The following is a 23,065-nucleotide window of genomic DNA, read 5'->3' on the forward strand; positions in this document are numbered from 1 at the left end:
TCTAACTTTTTTTTTCCCTTCCCCTCCCCCATGGGTTTCTGTTAAGTTTCTCAGGATCCACATAAGAGTGAAAACATATGGTATCTGTCTTTCTCTGCATGACTTGTTTCACTTAGCATCACACTCTCCAGTTCCATCCACATTGCTACAAAAGGCCATATCTCATTCTTTCTCATTGCCAAGTAGTATTCCATTGTGTATATAAACCACATCTTTATCCATTCATCAGTTGATGGACATTTAGGCTCTTTCCATAATTTGGCTATTGTTGAAAGTCCTGCTATAAACATTGCGGTACAAGTGCCCCTACACATCAGCACTCCTGTATCCTTTGGGTAAATTCCTAGCAGTGCTATTGCTGGGTCATAGGGTAGATCTATTTTTAATTTTTTGAGGAACCTCCACACTGTTTTCCAGAGCAGCTGCACCAATTTGCATTCCCACCAACAGTGCAAGAGGGTTCCCGTTTCTCCACATCCTCTCCAGCATCTATAGTCTCCTGATTTGTTCATTTTGGCCACTCTGACTGCGTGAGGTGATATCTCAGTGTGGTTTTGATTTGTATTTCCCTGATGAGGAGTGACGTTGAGCATCTTTTCATGTGCCTGTTGGCCATCTGGATGCTTTCTTTAGAGAAGTGTCTATTCATGTTTTCTGCGCATTTCTTCACTGGATTATTTGTTTTTCGGGTGTGGAGTTTGGTGAGTTCTTTATAGATTTTGGATACTAGCCCTTTGATATGTCATTTGCAAATATCTTTTCCCATTCTGTTGGCTGCCTTTTAGTTTTGTTGATTGTTTCCTTTGCTGTGCAGAAGCTTTTTATCTTGATGAGGTCCCAATAGTCCATTTTTGCTTTGAATTCCCTTGCCTTTGGAGGTGTGTTAAGTAAGAAATTGCTGTAGCTGAGGTCAATGAGGTTAGACTAGCAGAATGGACTCTCTGGAGCCAAACATTAATATTTTTATAGTTTTATATTTTAATAAAATTATTTAATATTTTAATATATTTTTAAAAATTGAAATCATATAGAATGTGTAGTCTTACCCTAATGGAATCACACTAGAAATCAATAATAGAAAGATAACAGAAAGATCTCCAAAAAACATGAAAATAAAAGATCATACTCCCAAATAATCCATGGATCAAATAAGATGTCTCAAGAGAAATAAAAAGAATAATGAACTTAATGAAAATAAAACCACAACATATCAAGATTTGTGGAATACAGCTAGAGTAATGCAGAGAGGGCAGTTTATAGCACCAAATGCACATATTAGAGAAGTAGAAAAGCCTCAAGTCAGTAATTTAACCTTCCACTTTAAGAACCTAGGAAAAGAAGAGCAAAATAAACCCAATGCAAGCAGAAAGAAGGGAATAATAAAGAAAATAGCAGAAGTCATTGAGACTGAAAACAGAAGAAGATAGAAGAAAATCAGTGAAACCAAGAGCTGTTTCTTTGAAAAGGGCAATAAAATTGACAAACTTCTAGGAAGACTGACACAGTAAAAAGAAAAGTTAGCAATATCAGAAAGGGAGAATATCACTACTGATTCTGCAAACATCAAAGGATAATAAAAAAATACTACTAACAATTCTATGCACACAAATTTGACAACTCAAAATGGAGCAAATTTTTGAGAGACACCAACCACCACAACTTATGAAATAGATTGTTTGAAAAACTCTGTAACTATTAAGGAAATTGAATTCATAACTTCAAAAACTCCCCCAAATAAATTTCCAGGCCCAGATGGTTTTACTGGAAAATTCTATCAGGTTTAAAGAATTAAAACCAATTCTACATACTCTTTTCCAAATAATAGAAGAGGAGGGAACACTTCCTAATTCATTTTATGAAGTTAATATTACCCTGATACCAAAACCATACAGTCCAAAAACAAACAAAACAACAAACAAACCCACAGTCCGATATCATTCATAAATATAGACACAACAATCGGTAACAAAATACTAGCAAATAAAATCCAGCAACATATAAAATGAATTTTATACCATGAAAAAATGGGGTTTATTGCTGGGATGCAAAATTGGTTTAATGTAAGAACATCAATCCACATTAATAGGCTAAAGGAGAAAAATCAACTGATCGTATCAATTGATGCAGAAAAAGCATTTCAAATTTAACACCTATTTATGATAAAAACTCAGGATAATAAGAATAGAGGGAAACTTTATGGATAAAGAGTACTATAAAAAACCAGTAGAGAATGGTGAAATACTGAATCTTTTCCTCCAAGATTAGCAACAAGGCAAGGATGTCCACTCTTATCATTTTTATTCAATACAGTTGAATTCAACTGGAAGTTCAAACCGGTGCAGTAAGGCAAGAAAAAAAAAATGGCACACGGACTGGAAAGGAAGAAACAAAACTGTTGCTGATTGCAAAAGACACAATTGTTTACATAGAAAATGCCAAGGAATTTACAAAAATAATCCTAGAGTAAATGAGTTCACCAAGGTCACAGGATACAAGGTAAACATAAAAAAATCAACTGTATTTCTATGTGCTAGTAATTAATTCATGGATACCAAAATTTAAAATATAATACCATTTTTATTCACTCAAAAAATGAAATACTTATGTGAAAATCTAACAAAACATATATGGGAATTATGTGCTAAAAACTATAAAATACTGACAAAAAAAATCAAAGACAATACAAATAATCAAAAGACCTACTGTGTTCATGGATTGGAAGACTCAACATAGTAAAAAGTTCTCCCCAAACTGATGTATGGGTTCAATATAATTTCTATCAAAATTGCAGCAAGATTTTTTAAATAGGGATAAGAGTATTCTAAAATTTGCACCAAACGGCAAAGCCTTCTTATCAAAAGTATTAAAGTAGCTAAAACAATTTTGAAAAGAGGAATAAAGTAGAAGAAATCAATCTACCTAATTTCAAGACTTAATATATAACAACAATAATGAAATCTGTATGGTTTTGGCAGAGGAATAGGCACATTTGATGGATCACTGGCACAGAACAGAGAACTCAGACATAGACTAATAGACCCAACTTATTATTTTTTTTTAAGTTTATTTATTTTGAGAGACAGAGAGAGTGAGCAGCGGAGGGGAAGAGAGAGAGGAGAAAGAGAATCCCAAGCAGGCTCTGCATTGTCAGCACAGAGCCTGATGTGGGGCTCAAACCCACGAACCCATGAGATCATGACCTGAGCTGAAATCAAGAGTCAGATGCTCAACTGACTGAGCCACCCAAGTGCCCCCCAACTTATTTTTGATGAAGGCACAAAAGCAATTCAATGGAGGAAAGATAGTTTTTCAACAAATGGTGCTGGAGCAACTGGACATCTATAGCCATAAAAGTGAACTTGTTTCATACTTTATACAAAAAATGAAATAAAAATGGATCATGGGGTAAGTGCAAAATGTAAACTATAACACTTCTAAAAAAAGATCTTCGAGATTCAGTGCTAGGCAAAAAGTGTTAATGACACCAAAAACACGATTCATTAAAAAAATTGATAAACTGGACTTCATCACAATTTAAAAGTTCTGCTCTGTGGGCAATCCTGTTAAGAGGATGCAAAGACATGCTACAGACTGAGAAAAGATATTTTGAAACCATATAGTCAACAAGAACCAGTATCTAGAATACAGAAAGAACTCTTAAAACTCAGCAGAGAAACAAACCAACCCAATGAGAAAATGGATCTAAGACTTGAAGAGATATTTCACCTAACTGGACACACGGTTGGCAAATGTTCAGTTTCCAGTCATTCATATCATAGTCTTTGGGACCCGGGTTGTTGGGTTTTGTGCACTATCTGATTGAAAGAGTGATGGTGTTGCTAGGATGAAACTCCTGAGACTTTTGATGAAATTGAGTCACAAAACCATAATCATTGAATTAAAAAAATGGAACATAGGTCCATGGAACAATCACAGGTGTAAATATCAGCATGAACATGCATCTTAAAACTGTCAAAATGACCTTGAAGAACAAGTACAGCTGAAAACAATGAGTATTCAAAGAAAAAAATATTCGATATTTTATTCTGCCAGATGGCTTTCCTCTGGATACACTACTCATGGATGTTGAGCCAAGGGTGAAATCTAAGGGCAGCTGTTGCCAGAAGAAGCTGAGGCCAAGGAAGAGGAAGAGGAAGAGGAAGAGGAAGTGGTCCAGGTAGAGGAAGAGGGGGCCCTAGGCAATAATGTCTCTCAGGATTACTGTTTCAAAGTGATATGTGATTTGGGATATTCTTGTACAGGTTTTGTTTGTTTATGTCAGTTTTTAATAAACATAAATGTAGGAAAAATAGAAAAAAAAAAGATGTTCAATGTCCTTAGCCATCAGGGAAATGCAAATTAAAGCCACAATGATATTTTATTATGTATCTACCAGATTGACTAAAATAAAAAAAATATTGATAACACTAAATACTGGAGGGGATTCAGAGAAATTGGATCATTCACACATTGCTGGTGGGAATGTAAAACAGTACAGCCACTTAAAAACAGTGTAGCAATTTGTTAAATACGAAATATGCAACTACCATGGAACCAAGCAATGGCACTCCTAGGCATTTATCCCAGGAAGATAAAAACTTACATTCACAGAAAAACCTGTATGTGTATGGAAGTTTTATTCATTATAGTCCCAAACTGGAAACAATTCAAATGTCCTTCAATGGGTTAAACAGACAGTGGTACATCCATTCTATGGAATATAACATAGCAATAAAAAAGAGTAACTGTTGATACAAGTTACAAGCTGGATGAATCTCCAGAGAATTAGGTTGAGTGAGAAAAGCCAATCCTGATGGGTTATATACTATATGATTCCACTTATAACATTCTTGAAATGATAAAGTTACAGTAATGGAGAACAGATTAGTGATTGCCAGGGGTTAAGGAGAGGTTGGAGACAGGATGAAAGTGGGTGTGGCTATAAAAATGACAACATGAAGATCCTTGAGGTGATGGAAATGTCCCGAAATGTGACTGTTTCAATGTCAACATACTGTTGATATGGTATTGTAATTCTGTAAGATGTTACCTTTGCCGGGGGGTGAGGGGGCAGGGGGCACGTACTGGGTAAAGGGTACATGGGATGTCTTTGTGTTATTTCTTTACAATTTTTTAAAAACTTTTTTTGAGAAAGAGACAGAGCACAAGTGGAGAATGGGGGAAAGAGAGGAGAGGGAGACACAGAATCTGAAGCAGGTCCCAGGCTCCAAGCTGTCAGCACAGACCCTGGTGTGGGGCTTGAACCACGAACAGTGAGATACCTGAGCTGAGGTCTGATGCTTAACCGACTGAGCCACCTAGGCTCCCTTAAAAAAAATTTTTTTTTAATGTTTATTTATTTTTGAGAGACAGAACACAAGCAGGGAATGGGCAGAGAGAGAGAGAGGGGGACAGAAGATCTGAAGAGGGCTCTGTGCTGACAGCAGAGAGCCCAATGCAGTGGTCCAACTCATGAACCATGAGATCATGGCCTGAGCCAAAGTCAGACACTTAGCTGACTGAGCCACCCAGGCGCCCCATCTTTGTGTTATTTGTTACAACTGCATGTGAATCTACAGTTACCTCAAAATTAAAAGTTTAATAAAAAATAGTTATGAACCCTTTGCTGCTAAGGTTTATAATACTTTGGAGGAGTTGTTAATTAAATCTCTATATAAACACATAAAAATTCAACTGTAATAATGCTTTGAGGAAAAGATATTTAGTCTCAGGGGAACATGTAATAGGTAGGGTGTGACCATATAATTTATTGTTCAAACTGGGACACTTTGAGAGTGAAAGAAGGTGCTATTATTAATTAGGCTGAAAAAGGAGTCCTAAATTGGGGCACTGGTCACCCTAATAATGGGGCAGGGGTCCTGAGGTCAGGGGAGGCTCCCATAGGGAAATGAAGCTAGACCCAAGATCTGAAGAAAGATTGAGAATGAATCAGGCAGGTAGGGAGGGGAAAGGCAACACAGGCAAAAACCCCACAGCAGGAGAGAGCCTGTCCTTGAGGGAGCAGGAGCACCCAGGGTGCTCCCAGGAGCTCGGGGAAATCCCTGCATGGTTTTTGGTGGGAGAAGCCTCATCTGGGCTCTGGTTCCTGTGACCTGAGTGGCACTCTCCCTTCCTTCTGCCTTCCTGATGCTGAACTTGGGTGTAAACCACATGTTTGTTTTCAGGCTATATTTAGTTCCTTGCTTTGCTCTTCTTTGCTACGCTTGAACAATTTCCCAAGAACTTCCAGCTCTCTTAGGTCCCCCGTGATGCTCCTGATTTCTGAGTGTGGATTGGTGAAAGAGTCATGGTCCAAGTGTGGGGGTGGGAGGGCCACAGAGCATCCATGATACATCTTCTCCTCTGGCTGTAGCTAAATGGCCTCCGGCTCTTCTTGGGGGTGTCCATCTTGTCCTCAGCGGGATGCTTCTTTGGAGCTTCAACTCTGTCTTTACTTGGCTGTTCTTACCCATCTAGAAGCTAATCCTTGCCCCCTCTTCCTCCACCCAGGCTCCTCATTCTTGCTTGTCTTGTATCCAAACTTGGACTCAGGAAATCTGCACCCCCTCCCCCTCCACCAAGTTCTCTGATCACCAGGGACTCCATCTATAAATACAGATACTGACCTGGCCTGCCGACCTCTCAGGACTCTGAGAAGATTAAATGCACTTCTGCTTCCCCATCTGTAAAATGGAGATATCAGCAGTTCCTATCTCACAGTTGTTTTTTTTTGTTCTTGTTTTTTAGGATCCAATGACATAATCTCTGAATAGTGCCTGGCATATAAGCACTGAATAAATCATTACTAGACCTCTTTACCTCTCCTCTCTAATCTCCCTCTACACCCACCCACCCCCTGCCACCAAATGTGCTCCATCTGCTCCATGATGCCTGGATTTCCTTCATGAGAAGTCAAAGCTTTTATTCCCCAAGGTGAGACTGCAGAATTAAAGAGTAAATCATCTCGAGGCAATGGCCTTGTTGGTTGACCTCAATGCTATGACTCTGAACAATTATGAAACACTCGTTTCCCTTGCTTCTGAGATACCACTATCTACGGGTTCCCCTTCTACTGCTCAAGCTGCCTCTTCCCGGGCTCATCAGTGTGTCCTCCTGGCCCACCCTCTTACCAACATTAAGGGTTTCACCTGAATTCTTTCATTTCCCACGTTGTCTTGAAGACACCACCTTATCTCTAGGAACGTAGCATTGCTTTTAGAGTCGTCAGGGAGAAGAGTAAAACAAAAACCTGTTTCCTCCAACCTTCTTTCTCATTGCACCCACCTCATTAGGTCGATGCCTTTTGTTTTTGGACACATGAGTAGGGGGCAGATGTTGACAATGTTGGTGATGGCTTTCAGCAGCTTAACGAGTGTGTTCTTTTCCTGGAGGTTGTTATGTTTCTGTTGTTGGCTTGTCTTCTTCAGCCTGAACTTGCTACTTGAACACAGGCCTGGAATTCATTGACCATAATTTTCTCTTCCTTTCTAGGGGTGTCATTTAAAGATAAGAATGTCAACAACTAAATCAGCAACCTCTACTCAACTGCTAGGCATGTTGCAGGAACCATGTGCCTGATCAGCTACCAGCACCAGTCCTCATGGTGTGTCCTTGTGTGGGGAGACAGGTGGCTCTGCAGAAAGAACACTGGCTTTAGAGCCAAGGAGACCTGAATGTAAATATTGCCTAAGGCCTGTTGTGTGATCTAGAGGAAGATGCTCTAAACCGCTGTGTAAGAACTTAACTCTAATGTCATACAGATCTGGATTCAAACCCCGAATTCTGTCACTCACAAGCTGTGCAATCCAACCTCTCCGAATCAAGATTTCCTCAGCTATAAAATGGGCCAAAGTGCTGACCTCCACGGGACCATTAAGAAGAGTAAGAACCTTTACAGCCAAATTTACCTTTAGCAATTTATCTGTGCTACACTTCATTCAACTGCTTTTATGTGCATTAATTATTTAATCTTTACTATGACTCTGTATGGTACTTCCACCATCCCCATTTACAGATGAGGAATGGAACCACAGAGAGGTTAAGAATTTGTCCAAGGTCACACAGCTGGGGTTGGTATGGTAGGCATTTGGATACAGGTAATTTAGCTCCAACGTTTGGGTTCTTAATCGCTCTGCTAGAACGATGATGGATCATTACCACACATCGGGTCCCAAGTTAGTGCTCGGGGTGTGTGAACACTCATTAATGCCAATGGAATCGCTTTTATCATCACTGCTTCACCACATACATTTTCGTTTCTCAGTCTACCGATTGGAACCAAGGAAACCTACTCTGGCAGAAATAAGTAAAGCAATGGCATAGAAGACACAGAGTGGGACTTAAAGCCCTTATTAAATGTCAGTGTTCATGCTGTTCTTTTCTGCTCCTTCTTTCTTCTTCCGCTTTTCTTCACCATGACATCTTTGGTGACTTTATGACCAAGCTTCTTCTTTTTGTTTTGTTTTGCTTTTATTTTTAACAATGGCCAAGCTTTGTAACGTCACTACGTGCAACTATGCTGGGCAGATGGTCACCTGTGATAGGGAAGAGCATCAAATCATAGAGCTTTTGCCTCTTTAGAAAGTATACATACGCTAAAAAGAACAGAGGACTAGAAGTGCAGCAGAAGTGTTATTATTTAAACTCATCTGTTTCACTCGTGATTGCACAGTTATCGAGGCTCAGTGCTATGTCACAGATGGGGCCAGGTGCTGAGGTTATAGCGTGGAGCAAACCAGACGCTTCTTGCCTTCGTGGACACACAGTGGTAGGAAGTCCTGATTCCAGTGGTCTTCTGACTACTTTCATCTGCATTTCATGGGTTGTTTTATAATCATTTACCTCTGTAGAAATTCAGAGTTACAATGTGAACTGCTGTTTTGATGTTAATCGATTAATTAATTTCCTATTTAGTTCCAAAAAGGATGTGAAGTGGCTTATCAACACCGCACAGCTATTGTAAGACTGAAGAGTATCAAACAACAAAAACAAACAGTATTTAGTAAAAGGGGAGCAGAGGATAAAGATCTTGTTCTGAAGACAGTTGGAGCAAGTGAACCTGGTACTCAGCTTGACTGTCGAGACAAGAGGAAGACAAAGTGAGAAGACAAAGCCACTTTAAGAACACCTTTAAAAAAGGATGTCAGTTTCACAGGAGAAAGCCACTTTTTCCGGCTCTAAGTTTTATGAGGAATATGTCTTTAGATCCTCATATGAGGAGTGCTGAACATGTTATAAAATATGAGAAACAGGCTTAATTGGAATGCTTCTCCATATGTGCTGGCCATGGGTGTTGATGGCAAGATCTATTAAAATATTAAGGGTTTGGGGTGGGGAGAGAAAGAAAGGGGGGACAGAGAGGATATGAATAAGAATGCATTTTTGATGTCAGGAAGAATAGTGTCCCAAAGTGTTATTTCACCGTGATGATTAAAAAAATAAAACATGAGGGGTGCCTGGGTGGCTCAGTTGGTTGGGCGTCTGACTTCGCCTCGGGTCATGATCTCACGGTTTGTGAGTTGGAGCCCTGGTCAGGCTCTGTGCTGACAGCTCAGAGCCTGGAACCTGCTTTGGATTCTGTGTTTCCCCCTCTCTCTGCCCCTCCCACGCTCACATTCTGTCTCTCTCTGTCTCTCAATAATAAACATTAAAAATTTTTTTAAAAAAAACGTGAAAGAAGTCACATTAGGGTGGCAGTCGTGTAATCTCATGGATAATTTACAGCATACAGTGTGCTTTTTCCATTGTTTGCAACAGGGACAGAAGCCTGGAGGGAAAATGCATTCTCAGTAGGGCCTTCTTTGCTCTCCCCATTGTACCTGGGTGAGGGCTAGTCTTGGCTCCCAACATGACTTTTCCAGCTGAACTGAGCATTTTGCCAGCAAGGGAGATTGGAGTCCATCTAACCCTCACCTGTCTTTCCAATTCCAAATAGATGTTGGACAGCTCCCATCTTACAGCAGGAAGACAAAAATTTGGAGATGGTGATGATGGAGGTGGTAGTGGTGACGATAATGGACAGTGTCAGGTAGTATGGTATAGTGGGGGCAGACTTCACGGGAGAACTGGCACTGAGAGCAGACCCTGATGGAAACTGTGGCAGAGGGCAGATGAAGACTTAAGGAATATGGTAAGAAAGTTCAAGGAGGGAAGGCAGTACAAGGAGCCTTCATACTATTTTCAGAAGTTTGGACTTTATGGACAATGGTTGGTGATGCAGAGTTTTGAGGAGGGCATTCCATGACTGATCTCCCTTATGTTTTAAAAGGCAACTATGGAACTGTGCTGTCTAAAACTGTAGCCACCAGCCACATGTGGTTATGAGCCTTGAAATGTAGTCAGTCTGAGTTGAGATGTAAGTGTTCATTATACACTGGATCTTGAATACTTAGTGCAAAAATATGTAAAAATACCTCAATAATTTTTATTTAATGAGCTAAAATGAAGATATTTTGCATATATTTAAGGAGGTATATTATTACAATTAATTTCATTAATTTCTTTTTGATTTTTCATGAGGCTACTACTAGAAAAATTTAAATTTATACTTTTATTGGACAGGCTGGTGTGGAGGCTGGGTTGGGGAAGGAAAGAACTGAAGACCAAGAGAAGATAGGAAGTTACAGCAAAACCCTAGACGAGGGAGGATGAGGGTCAGATCTAAGGCAGTGACTCTGGGAATAAACAGGAGACAACAGGTGAAAAAGGCTTTTAAAACAGGATTTGACAGGGCACCTGGGTGGCTAAGTTGGTTGAGCATCTAACTTCAGCTTGGGTCAGGAACTCCTGGCTAGTGGCTTGGTGGGTTCAAGCCCTGTGTGGGCCTGCATGCTGGTGGTGCAGAACCTGCTTGGGATTCTCTCTTTCTCCTTTCTCTCTCTGCCCCTCCTCCACTTGTGCTTTCTCTCTCTCTCTCTCTCTCTCTCTTAAAATAAACTAACTTAACAGAATTTAAAAGAGGACTTGACAGTGATTTTTCTGGATGTGGGGATGAGAAAGAGGGAGGAGACAGGGTTGCCTGTTAAGTATCTAGTCTGGGTGACAGAGAAGATAAGGAGGATGGTTTTTAGAACTTGATGCATATGGGTTTCAGTGTGGACCTCCACGTGTCTGGAGCAGTGGGGAACTCAGATGTGAAGCTCAAGAGAGATCAGAGTGGGCTTGTCGATTCAGGAGTCAAGAAGCAAGAGGCGACAGCTGAGGCACAGAAATGGGTGAGAGGGTTGAGCTCACTCACACAGGGAGGGGGGAGTGAGCATGAAGCATAGAGAACAGGGCGTTGATGGAGGTTTAGGGCTCAGAATTTAATTTGTGGACAGGAGAAGAGAGGCTGATGAGCTTGACTGAGACTGGTCAGGGAGGGCCCAGGAGACCCTGGTACCACATAGACCAAGGGAGATCTTTCCAGATGGAACACTACAAATGCAGGAAGTGGAAGCTGTTGACCAGGCTGTGTCAAGGAAGCCACCAGGAGGTGTTTGTTGGGAGTAGGCCTTTGATGAGTCACCTGAAGGCAAATGTCCGCTTGCAGAAAGTCCAGTAGAGAGTGGCAGGTGAGGAAGGGGACTACAGGTACAAGAGAGAACTGTGAAGAGGCTGAACTCTAGAAGGTTGGTGGGGACTCTGAGGCTGCAGAGGGAGAGTGGGTACAGGGCCGAGGACAAGGATTGTTAGGCAAAGGGTGAAGGAGGGAGAGCCTGAAGATAAGATGGGGGCCAATAACTGCTAGAGCAAGGCCAAGAGGATGAATGTGGGCAGGAGATGTGTGAAATTATCACATCTGCTAGAGCCTTTTATCCCTTATTTTCCCCAAATACTTAATAGCCACATCTCCCAGAGTCCCCCTCGAGGATCCGACCTTTCCACGGGCTACGCTGAGGTCAGGTCAGATGGGAGTGGGAGCAGGGAGTTCCCAGCATTGCTCTTGCAGACAACTGCCCCTCCTCCCCCCCCGCCCCCCCCCCCCCGCCATGGGGTACTGCACGGGAACTTTGGGGATTGGACAGCATACCTCCCCCTGTGGGTCTGGACTTGGGAGGCCTACCCCCAGCTCCCCCCCGCCCCGCCCCCGGGCTCTGTGAACATCCACTCCGGGAGGCCAGCCTGAAAGCCAAGATCACTTCTACTCTGGCAACTAGCACCTCTGCCCACAGCCCAAGCAGAAGAGAGGCCTCGCATCCTTCCTGCACCCCGAGCTTGGCTCGGGCTGCAGCGCCCGGCTTTCCCCGGCAGGGGCGCTGGGAACCTGCGAATGGCCGGCTCGCGTCCAGCGCCCGATCCCGCGCCCACCTCAGCCTTCCGCGCTGCAACTTTTTTGGGGCGTTCCGCTGCCAACGGTCTTTGGAAACCCCTAGAGTCCAAGACACGCCTCATCCTGGGCTGGACGTTGTCATCGACTTGGCTCTCCAGCCCAGTCTCCTGGGTTTCCAATTTCCAGTTTAGCTCCGGTCGGAAAAGCCTGTTCGCCAGGATGGGGGCTCCCGGAAACCGCCGGTTGCCGCCCTCTGTGACCGGCTGATTCCCAGGCCACCTCTGCCTCCTCCATCCCTCTTGGCCCTTAGCTGGCGCTTTCGCCTCTTCTTTTCTCTGGCCTTTCCTTTCGCACCGTTATCTCGCCTTTCCTCCTCCATCCCATTTCTCCTCTCTTCTCCCTTTCCCCTTTCTCTCTTCCCCTCCGTTCCCTTCTTGTCCCTTCGCCCCACATTTCTCCTCTTCCCTCTTCCGGCGTTTCCCTCCCTCTGGCTATGCTTTAAACATCACCCACAAAGGAACCCTTCCTCTAATCCCGAGGAGGAGGGGAAGGGCCTGGAGGCGGCCACGCTCTCCAAGCCCCCTCCCTTCATCCTATTCCTTTCTTAACAACCCCTCCTCCAGCTCTGCGCTGCTCGCCTTTCCAACCCCTAGAAATCACGGGGGGCTTCGCGGAGGCGGTGGGCTGCACTACGTGCCCGGGCCTGTAAACCACATCTCCTCCTCGTTCAAGTTTAGCTTCCCTCTCTCCGAAGTCTCCCTTTTCCTAGGGGGTCCAAGGGCCCTAGCCCGGACTGCGTCCCACGCGCTCAGGCTGCGCTTCTGCAGCGGGGTCCAGGGGGGCCTGGTAGGCCGGCGCTGGGCTGGGCCGAGGGCCCTCTCACTGGCAGCCTACACTTCGAAGGAACAACTGAGCCGGTTCAGAAACGAATCTAGGAAGAGTGAGCGACCTCAATCCCAGGCTAGAAGATGGGGGCTGGATCCCCCCGTGGGAGCGAACGGTCTCCACTGTCTTTCCTTAGCTCCGACCAGGGGTCCCGAGAAAGAGAACCGTGGAGAGGGGGAGAGCCGGCAAACACCTGACCCCGCCGCCGGCTCCTCCTGGATCTCTCCCCTCGCCTTCCAGGAGGCTTAATGAATCACCAGGTTCCGTCCGCCGGCTGTGGGGGAGCATGGGTGCGCGGGGCGCCAGGAGAAGGGGGCTGTCCAGGGCGGCCTGCCTCGCTCTCAATATTGCCTTTCTGAAGACTCGCAGGCTCAGGAAATGCAAACATAGCCGGCGCGTGATCCGAGAGCGCCCACGGTCCGAGCGGACCCCTCCCCGCCCCACACCCCACGGCTCACACTGACACGCACACAAATGCGTGCAAACGCGCACGCACGGAGGCGCGCGCCCCCGCACACCGAGCCAGCCCTGGGCTCCGCCAGGTGCCCCCACCCCGTGGCGCCCGCCCGCTAGCCCGCCAGCCTCCGGCGCACCCCTCGCCTCACCCTCTCCCGCCTGCGCGCACGCACGCGCACGCACGCAGTCCCCGTGCCCCCGCACCGGGCGGAGGCGCAGGCCGCGAGGGGCGGGGGGCGGTGGGAGGGGCGGGCCCGGGAGCCGCGAGCGGAGTCCCGGGTCCATCCCGCGCTCTGCTTCCGCGCGCCGCCTCCGCACGCGAAGGCTCCGGTCTGCCCCTTGGCTTCCGAACCCGAACAGTTGGCGCTGAAAACACTTTACTCCTCCTCTTCCTCCTCCTCCCCCTCCCTCGAGACCCCCCCCATCCTCCCTGCACGCCACCTCCCGCCCCCCACAACAGGCCCGAAGAGTAACCCCCTAAAGGCGGCCAGAAGCGACTCCGAACTCTTCGGCGGGAGCAGGTTGGAGGCTGGGTTTCGGAGAGACTCTGGATTGGGGTCCGTCGCCAGCCCCTCCTCCTGGATCCGGCTTGATTTTCATATTTTAAAAGAGGATTTTTCTCATTACCTTTGAACACCCCTTTTAACAAAATTTCTGGAGGAGCTCGGTGAGGAAGATTGTGAGGGATCTTATTTTAAGGGGGAAAAAGCACCGAGGGGGCATATATTAATTTTTCTTGGGTTTTGGAATCGCCCTTTCGAGAGAGCGAGCGGTCGAGAGCGAGGAGGGAAGAGTGGAGAGGACCCGCGAAGCGCGCCGGCCCGAGCCACCTCCTTCCCGGCCGCCCCCTCCCCACTCCCCCGACACACACTCGCTCGCTGGCTCGCCGGCGCGCGCACACCCCCCGCGCCGGACCCGCACCTCGGCGGGCGCCACACTCTCGGCAGCCCGAGCCGCGGCAGCCGCAGCGGGATGGAGGCAGCGCGCACCGAGCGCCCCGCAGGCTGGCCCGGGGCGCCTCTCGCCCGGACGGGGCTCCTGCTCCTGTCGACGTGGGTCCTGGCCGGCGCCGAGATCACTTGGGGCGCGACGGGCGGTCCCGGGCGCCCCGAGGCCCCTGCGTCGCGGCCGCCGGCGCTGCTTCCTCTCTTCCCGCGGGCAGTAGCAAGCCAGTGGCCAGAGGAGCTGGCGACGGCGCGGAGAGGCGCCGCACTGGGGCGCCGGCCCGGCCCGGAGCCGCTGTCCCAGCCAGGCGGCGGCAGCGGCGGAAAGAAGCAGGGAGAAGGCGGGGGACCGTCGCCTGCAGGCGCGCGGTGGGGACAAGGCACCCCGGCTCCGGGCAAGCCTGCCGGCGCGAGGAGGAGTCGCCGGGCGCAGCCCCCCAGTACCCTGGAACGCGGGGACGCCCGGGCCTCTGCCTTGTCCGATGGTGCCAAAGGAAGCCGCCCTCCGGCCAAGGGTCTCCGGGAGGAGGTGAAGGCGCCGCGGGCCGGGGGGGCGGCGGCCGAGGAGCTCCGGCTGCCCAGCACCTCGTTCGCGCTGACCGGGGACTCGGCCCACAATCAAGCCATGGTGCACTGGTCCGGACACAACAGCAGCGTGAGTACCCGCCGGACCGCTGTCTCCTGACAGCAGGGCAGAAGGGGGGGGGGCGGGAACGAGGGACAGATAGTTGCTGGAGGGTCGAGGAGAGGCGGGGGCGCCCTGGCTTGTAGAGAGAACAGGTTCATTCGGCTTCCCCCACGCCCCCAACAGGTTAGCGGAGTTTGTTGTAAGATGGTGTGTACGTTTGTTTGCTGGAGACCCTAGATTTGGGGCAGCCCGGAGGGAAGAGAGGGGGGAAAGAAGTGTCTTAAAGATGAGCAGGGGATGGATCCGTGGTCCCTTTCCCTGGTAAACGGCTTGGAGAGTCAGTTTTCCCGTCGGGCGCTTGAATTCGTGAGGACGCGGTCTGAATTGGCGAAGGACCCGCTGGGCAGACTGACGGATTCCTGCAACTGCCGAGCCTCCCCCCTCCAGTCACGCGAAAAGGAACCCGGGAGCTGGAGGCCACTCAGACTCCCTCCCAGACCCCTGCCGGTCTTGGGGCCGCTGCTCTCCGCTCCAGGCGCACTTTCTCCCAGCCCCGGCGAGGGGGCTGCGCCGAGTCCACCCAAGCCCCGGCCTTCACGTCACAGAGTCCCCCTCCAAAACCCAGGCAGCTGCCTGGAAAGCTATAGGAGAGGCAGTAAAAAAGTTTAAAGCGTGCAGTGAAATTCAACACCCTTTCCGCACCCCTCACCCTTACGCATGCACAGGCACACCTAAGTCTCTGAGCAAAACACTCGCCTCGGCTGCTGCGTCCCGCATCACAATCGGCCCCCGGAGTGGAGTTGGGACCCGGTGCTTTACGCGCACCTCTCCACCCCTTTCTCCCCGCTGCCAGGTTCCCCTGAGAGCAGCGGCACCGACAGGTGGCGCCCTTGAGTTTCCACTCCAGCGGCCCGGGCGCTGACGGCCCTGCGTCGGGCTTGGAGCTCGAGCGGCCCCGGGCAGCTGCTGCAACCCACAGAGCGCGCTCGGAGGGGCTCCCGATCCCCGCCGCCCGCCCGGGCCCAGCGCCTTGCGGCCAAGCCAGGAAACGGAGGGGGACGCGCTCTCCGGTGGATGGGGGGCGGCTTCCCGCGATCTACCCCCTCTCCCCTCCTGTCCACGGCCCCCACTTTCAGCCAGTTTGGGAAAAATCCTTTCCGCTTCTCTGGCTCTCCGGATAAAATCAGAGCCCGGCGTTAGGCAGAGTCTGGAGGGTGATGAATGTCTGTATAGGCAGCTTTGGGGAACTCATTTGATGGGAAAGCTCCTCCCCTCCCCTTCATGCCTCTCTTTACGGCTGGCATTAAAGATTTCCTGGGAAATTTTAGTCTTATTTTAAAGGGGCTCTAGGGTGTCACAGGGGTGAGAAGGAACAGGAAAGCGGGGAGTCCGCAGAGTGCAGCATGTCCACGCTGCCCAAAACAGGTTTCCTGGTTCTCCATGACACGCGCAGCCCAGCCTGGGTACGGATGCTGGGTTGGGAGGATTTGCGCGGTCCGACTCCCCAGCGGCGCGGTGTCTGGCTTCATCTGCCTCTGGTGAAGACCCCCGTAGCTTCGGAGTGTGCAACTCTGGGCATAGGGGGTGGGCACAGCAGGCCTTGTCAGGGCTGGGTGATTGAAGACTTGGAAATCTCCAGAGGGAGAGGGGGAGAGGGGGAGAGAGAGGTAATTCTCTGACAGCAGGGAGTGTGACTCTCAACTTCATTTTAGTTTGATAATGAGGAAGTGTGTGTGTGTGTGTGTGTGTGTGTGTGTGTGTTCGTTCATGTTCACACTCAGTGAGGAGGATGAACAGGATGTGTGGAAGTAAATGTATCTCTGGGAGAAGGAGGAGGTGCTGTCCTCACATTATCTATGACTATATTACTGCCACATTTGGACGGTATAAATTCACAATGCCTAAAGCGTTTCTTATGTCTCTGCTTTTACTTGAAGGATCGTTTTTTTGTGTGTGTTGACTTGTCCCCTGAAGATGGAATTTGAGAGCGACCACTTTTTTGCAAATGGTAGTTACATCTGCCTGTCTTCAGTGCCGTTGTGCAGCAGGGGAAGTGAGGGGGCAAGTCTAGCCCTGTGCCCCCTGGGCAAATGGCTCATAGTTGAACGAGGGGCAGAAGCACCTGGGGAATGGACCAGTTGGCCCTGGAGCCCTTAGTGACAGCAATGAGATTCAGGCAGTCCACAAAGAGCCCACGGGATGCTTGTTGGTTGTGTTCTTGGCCAGTCTTAACTGTCCAAGAAAGGATGAGGCAACACACGTGGGTGCAGGGACCCCATCCTGTCCTTTCTTTCTAGTGGAGAGGGGGACTGCCTCTTTAGCTCCTGGGCTGGACCTGCCTCTTCTGACCATGCTGTGTAGGCAGTATTAGTGAGAAAGGCTTCACTGAGTATCAGATCTGTGCTGCTCTGAGGGAAGAGGGGAAGTATGTTAACATGGCCCTCTCTTTGAGAGACTCTAAGGAAACAAGCCCTCTAAGAGAAACTGGGAAACTAGCTTCTGCAACATTACCAGGCTGGTTTCTTCAACTACCCCCCCCCCCCCAATTTCCTGAAGGCAATAAAAGAAGATGCTCTACATAAAAGTCAGGGTGAGGGATGAGTGGGATGATGGAAGTTTCTGGAAGCGTCCCTCATCATTGGTTTCAAAGTGGAGGGAGATATCCTAGCACCAGGCTCTTTTGACATGAAAAGAGAGTTCCATCTTGCCTCTGATACCCGAAGTATTAAACACATCCTTTTCTGGGAAGACTAGCAGTTTAAGTGTGAACTGGGGTTTCTGCTCTCCTTGCAAGTGCCTTTGGTGGACCTCATTACTTGATATGAATTCCCTTTTGGGGAGGGTTTTCAGTCACCCCATGTAACTGAGATCAAACTCCAGTCTGACACTTGGCAGGATGTCAGGCAGGCATAACTGGACATGCTCCACTCCATTTGTCCAGGTGTGCCCAGGGACTCGGGGGCAGAGGAGATCCCTGTCCAGGGCTTGGGTCATGTGTCCACTTTGGTTCAAGGACTGTGCTCAGTTGGCTTGGGGGACAAAGGAGGAAGTGCCCAGCAGGCTTAAACTAGAAGGTGTCAAGAAGGGCTGGAGTCTGGGTCTCCCTCTGACCCTTACTACCCTGCCAGGTGTTCCTGGCGAGAGGTGAGTGGACTTGGACTTGGAGCCTCCACACTGGAGGGAGATTTGCCACCCTATCTCCAGCAGTCTCCAGCTGGATTCCTGGTGATTAATGGCTAAGACAGTGTGTCACAAACACCCGGAGGGAGCTCCATCCCCACAGCTTGCAGGGAAACAGAAAAACACATCATTCTGCCCTTCTCCTTCAAATGCAGGAAGGTGCCTCCTGCTTGCTCATTGGATTGGCAAAAGGCTCTGGAGACTGGAAGGTTGTAAAGGCCACAGTTCACTTCTCTGTGCCCCCTCCTCTTTGGAGTAACCCCGCATGGGGATCCCCCGTGCGTGTTGCCAAGGTGGGAACCTTGTATTCTCCCTTGGATGACCCCCATTCCTTTCCAGCAGCTCACTGGCAGTGGCAGCGACTTGCAGCCTGCTGCCCCTGCAGCGTGTCTGGTTGAAGTGACTTGTCAGATAGTTTTCAGTTAATGTGCCCAACACTGCACATTGGTGCAGAAGCAGGGGTGTCGAGAAGCAGGGGATGCTGGTAACTCCAGGTGCCGCCAGATAACCCATCCCTGAGCCCGTGAGGAGGTGGAACACACAGATGTTTTCCAGGCGGGATTTCATACCTTTAACTAATTCAGCTGGACTGTGTTCTAAAATATTTACTCCTAATGTGCAAAATAGTGACAGCTTTGATCAGATTAATTGTATTTCACTCACTGGAGCAGCTAATTGTGGCTCTCAAACAGATTTTTCAAATAGCTTTTGGCTGGATTGTCTTGCCTTCATCATCCCTGCTCACGAACCTTGTGTCACAATATCTTAATGCATTTTGCCTTCTCAGAGGCTTAATAAAGAAGCCTGCCACAGAAGCTGTTCCTCAGGGGGTTGCCAAAAAGAATCTGTTTTTAATTAATATTACAAGGGGAACCTCTCCTTTGAGCTGGAGCTGGGAAGTGCTGTGGGACATCACAGCCCTAATTGCTCCTGGTCATTGTCCGCCTGGGGTTGGGGGTGGGGTGGAGAGAGGAGGGGGCTGGACACAGGCTGTTTGTCTCTATTTGTCTGCTCTGCATTTCCTCTGATGGCTGGGTTACAGGGTGTGATTTGCTTCTCAGATCCTGCAGTGATTTCCAAGGTGAGCAGAATTTGCAAACTCCTTAATTGGGAGGCCTGATTTAATGATTGCAGAAATGCAGTGGTTGGAACTTGCTTTGTAGTTGGCAAAGAAGTGCTGGGAAGTGGCTTCTCCAATTGTGTTGGATTTAAGAGAAGCAGCCATGGGGGTGGGGGTGGGGGTGGGGGTGGGGGGGGTAGTGGAGGGTTGTAGCTCCAGTGGCAAGAAGGCTCAGGGCAGAAGGGAGAACTGCTTTTTCCTTGGCCTGCGTAAATCTATTATTGTCACTGGGGAATTTTGGAACTGGATGATATGTGGGCTCTGATTCATCCCATAAGGAGCAGAGGGGGTGCGACAACCCCAGACAGGCTGAGATAGGAAGATACCTCTGAAGGCCGGGTTTATCCAAGGCTAGGTGCACCTGAGGCCTGCTGGCTTGACTCACCTGTTGATTTCCTGCTTTCTTTGGCCTCTTGGCAGGCTTGAGGCACTTTTCTTATAGAGGGAAAATGTCGAAGGATGATTTTTCAGAGAGTTTGGGAGGAAAGCGATCTAATGAAGTTGGAGGCAGAGAAGAGAGAGTGTAGTGTCAGCGGGCCACCTTGGGTAAGTGGAATGGACACTGGGGGATGGGTGGAAGTTGGTAACCATCCTTACCCCCAGGTATGGGGAGTGACCGAGAGAAGGGTCTGGATGGTGCTCTGGTTTTGCTGGCAGTGAGTGGAGATGGGAGAGCTCCGTCTCACATGCAGGAGGGACTCAGCCGTGTTTGACCAAGTGGGTGAAGGGTGACAGCCTCAAGTCTTATTGAGCAGAAGCTGTGAAGGAATTAGAAGTCCTTGTCCTTTGGGATATCAGTGATTTCTTTCCCAGGTTTTGTTTTTCAAACTTGGCAGCGATGATAACCAGCGGTATTTCATCCAGTATGTCTACGTTCTGGCTCAAATGCCTTCACCTGCTTGCATTCAGATCCAGAGTCCTTTAACCTGGCATTTGGGGCCCTTCACTGTGTATGTCCTGGCTCTACTTTTCCACTTCTCTGTTCCCTGATGGATTCCTTCACTCTAGCCAAGGGAGCCCCTTCATTGCCCCAAGCCCCTTCTCCACTCTGAGCCTTTGCTCTTGAGGTCTTCTCCACTTATGGTATCCTTCTTCCTCTGTTGAAATGCACCTGTTATTTACAGCTCTGCTCAAGATTCAAATGCAGTGACTTTCCTTGAAAGCATTTGTTTCCCTTTTTCCTAATTGTTTATAGAATGTCAAAGACTGCATCACACATTTGATCACGGGTTTAGTACTCATTTATTTTAATCTTGTATGGTTTTGTAAGTGTTTTCAAGGTAAGAGATGAAGGAGGAAATAATTACAACAGCACCTCCCCCACCCCTCAGCGTGAGTGTTGTTTTTCTTCTTGTGTTGTGTGGCATGCAGTGCTTGTCACACAGCTCAGTACATACTTACTGAACTTACACCCAGAGCTGGAAGGCGCCTTAGCTGTGTGGGGAGGACGGGCTGACACTGTTAATAGCACTGAGTTAATATAGCTGCTTTATTACTTCATATGTGACTTTTGACACCAGATTTGGAGGCATCTCTACCCCACTTAGTAAGAAGATGGAGATAGGAGCTAGGCAACAACCTGGCTTCTTCCTTTTGGACTTCAGAGATCAGATGGACTCACGGAAGGTAGTCGACCGCTTGCTGTGTGTTTCCTCTGTGTGTGGCAGTGTTCTGGGCACCATGGGATTGGTAGGGGTGGGATGGAGGGAGAGCCAAATAAGGATAAGACAGCATTTGCCTCAAGGTCCTTCCAACATGCTTTGGATATGAGACTGCTGTTCTGTAAAGTTAAATAACACATGACAGCAAGATAGAAGCCATGGGGATGATACGTGGTTAATTGTTAAGCAGTTGTTTCAGGCTGTGAGCTCAGGGGAGAGAGGGTCACTTGAGAGATACTACGGCATTGAGACTCATAGGATGTCAAGGCAGGAAGGGCATGTGGCAACTGTTTTCATCGTATCGCTCAGCATAGAGATGAGGGATGTGAGGCTCAGACAGAAACGTGGCATCCTATGATCTGGACTCTCTCCTGTTCCTTTTCTCTGTGTAGCCATCCCCTACTCATTCCCAGGTTTCTCCTTGGGCTTACAGACCATTTTGTGTCCAAGAGGATTATGCATTTTCACTCAGGGGAGGTAGGATGCTGCCCATTTTATAGGTAGGACAGACTGAGGCCTAGGATGAATATACACGAGGCTAACCAAAGAGGCTACTCTGGTTCCTCCTCTGGTTCCCTGGCTGTGTTCTACATCCACCCTGCCCACCCAGTGAGGTATCTGCAGACGATAAATACCAACCTCCTCAATGTTGGACAATCTGTGTCTTACTAACCGTTGTTAATGGGGGCCTCTTGTGAGTCACCTCATTATTCGAGTTAGTGAATCAGGCCTGGTTGCATCACCAGGAACATTTTGCTCATTTATTTTGATCAGTGTAGTTTGGGTTTAATTATTTATGGAAATGCTTTTCTTTATAGTATGCTAATAAATGTGTTGTAGTAAATTTGGAAAAAGTAATGGAGTCTAAGAACTTCAGGATTGCACAGACAGCTTTCTGCCATTAACTCCTTGCTGGGGAGTAGAGGAAAGCATCCCTAGTGGGTTGAGATGAGAGGGCCCTGGAGCACAGTGGGGCCAGCCATACAGGACGGTTGGCCAGTAAAACTGCCCGCTGCTAAGCAGGGGCCTGTCACTTGGCACACACCGGCACCTAGTTTAGGGGAAAAACTGGAAATAGAGCCATATAGGGAAATCAAGGATCCTGTTAGGGTGTGGATTGTGGAATTGTTTGGTCTGGGTGTGAATTCATGCTTGTGGAGTGTATCCATCCTGAACATAGCCTTCTTCAGAGATTATTGGGGACAGCCGTATAGTAAATAGTTAGGAGCATGGGTTCTGGAACCGGGTGCCTGGCTTTAAATCGTGCCTCTGTCCTTAATAGCCTTGTGACCTTGGACAAGTTGTTATACTTTCTTCGCTATTTGTACATTTATTAGAAGAGAGTGGTGAAAATAGTACCGTTCACACTGGGCTGCTGTAAGGATTAATGAGATAACGTACGTGGCAAAGTGCTTAAAAGAAGTGCTGGACCTGTGGCAAGCCCTGCGGATACCTTAGTTGCTTTAGTTGTTATTTTTATATTGGAAAGGGCTTTCCCTTCGCTTTCAGATGGAAACATTGAAGCAGAGGAAGGACGTACTTGCTCCAAGTTTTCCAATGAGCTAATGGCAAAAGCTTTGGCCAGAACCCTCAGGGAGATGCTCCTGTCAGGCACCTCCTATCCTTGGCCAGATGAGCCTTTGCGATATCTCTCTTCTGTGTTGTGCTGAGATAGTGAAAAAGACAGGAGGGAATGACTGGGGACCTTGAAATTCCTACTCAGAATTTGTAATAGAAGTGGTTAGAATCAGATAGTTAGAACCAGGTTAAAGATTACACTAATTAACAGCTTTTATGTGGGACATTTTTTGGGGGGGATTCCATTGAAGCCTTAAGGAAGGCATCCAGCAAGGTAGAGAATAGCTTCTCTTGGCTTGGGCACCCATAATTATGCTTCACAGCTAATCTCGGAAGACTTCTTGAAGGAAGTGAGTTAGTGGA

At 48.0% G+C, this 23,065-nt stretch overlaps 1 protein-coding gene and 1 pseudogene across 1 annotated transcript in view; both read left to right on the top strand.

Annotated features, from left to right (window-relative positions):
- The first annotated feature begins 3,844 nt into the window (after positions 1-3,844).
- On the top strand, positions 3,845-4,206 carry LOC124506786 (small nuclear ribonucleoprotein Sm D1-like; annotated as a pseudogene).
- A 10,357-nt stretch (positions 4,207-14,563) lies between these two features.
- The window catches only part of SORCS3 (sortilin related VPS10 domain containing receptor 3), a 611,532-nt gene continuing 603,030 nt past the window's right edge, over positions 14,564-23,065 (top strand). The window contains exon 1 of the mRNA XM_047072705.1: positions 14,564-15,190. Coding sequence (XP_046928661.1) covers positions 14,564-15,190 — 627 coding nt within the window. The remainder of the gene's footprint in view (positions 15,191-23,065) is intronic.

This window comes from Lynx rufus, unplaced genomic scaffold (genome assembly GCF_022079265.1).
Source record: "Lynx rufus isolate CCGP_SWC_20201006 ecotype Redwood Valley unplaced genomic scaffold, mLynRuf1.p SCAF_11, whole genome shotgun sequence".
NCBI lineage: Eukaryota > Metazoa > Chordata > Mammalia > Carnivora > Felidae > Lynx > Lynx rufus.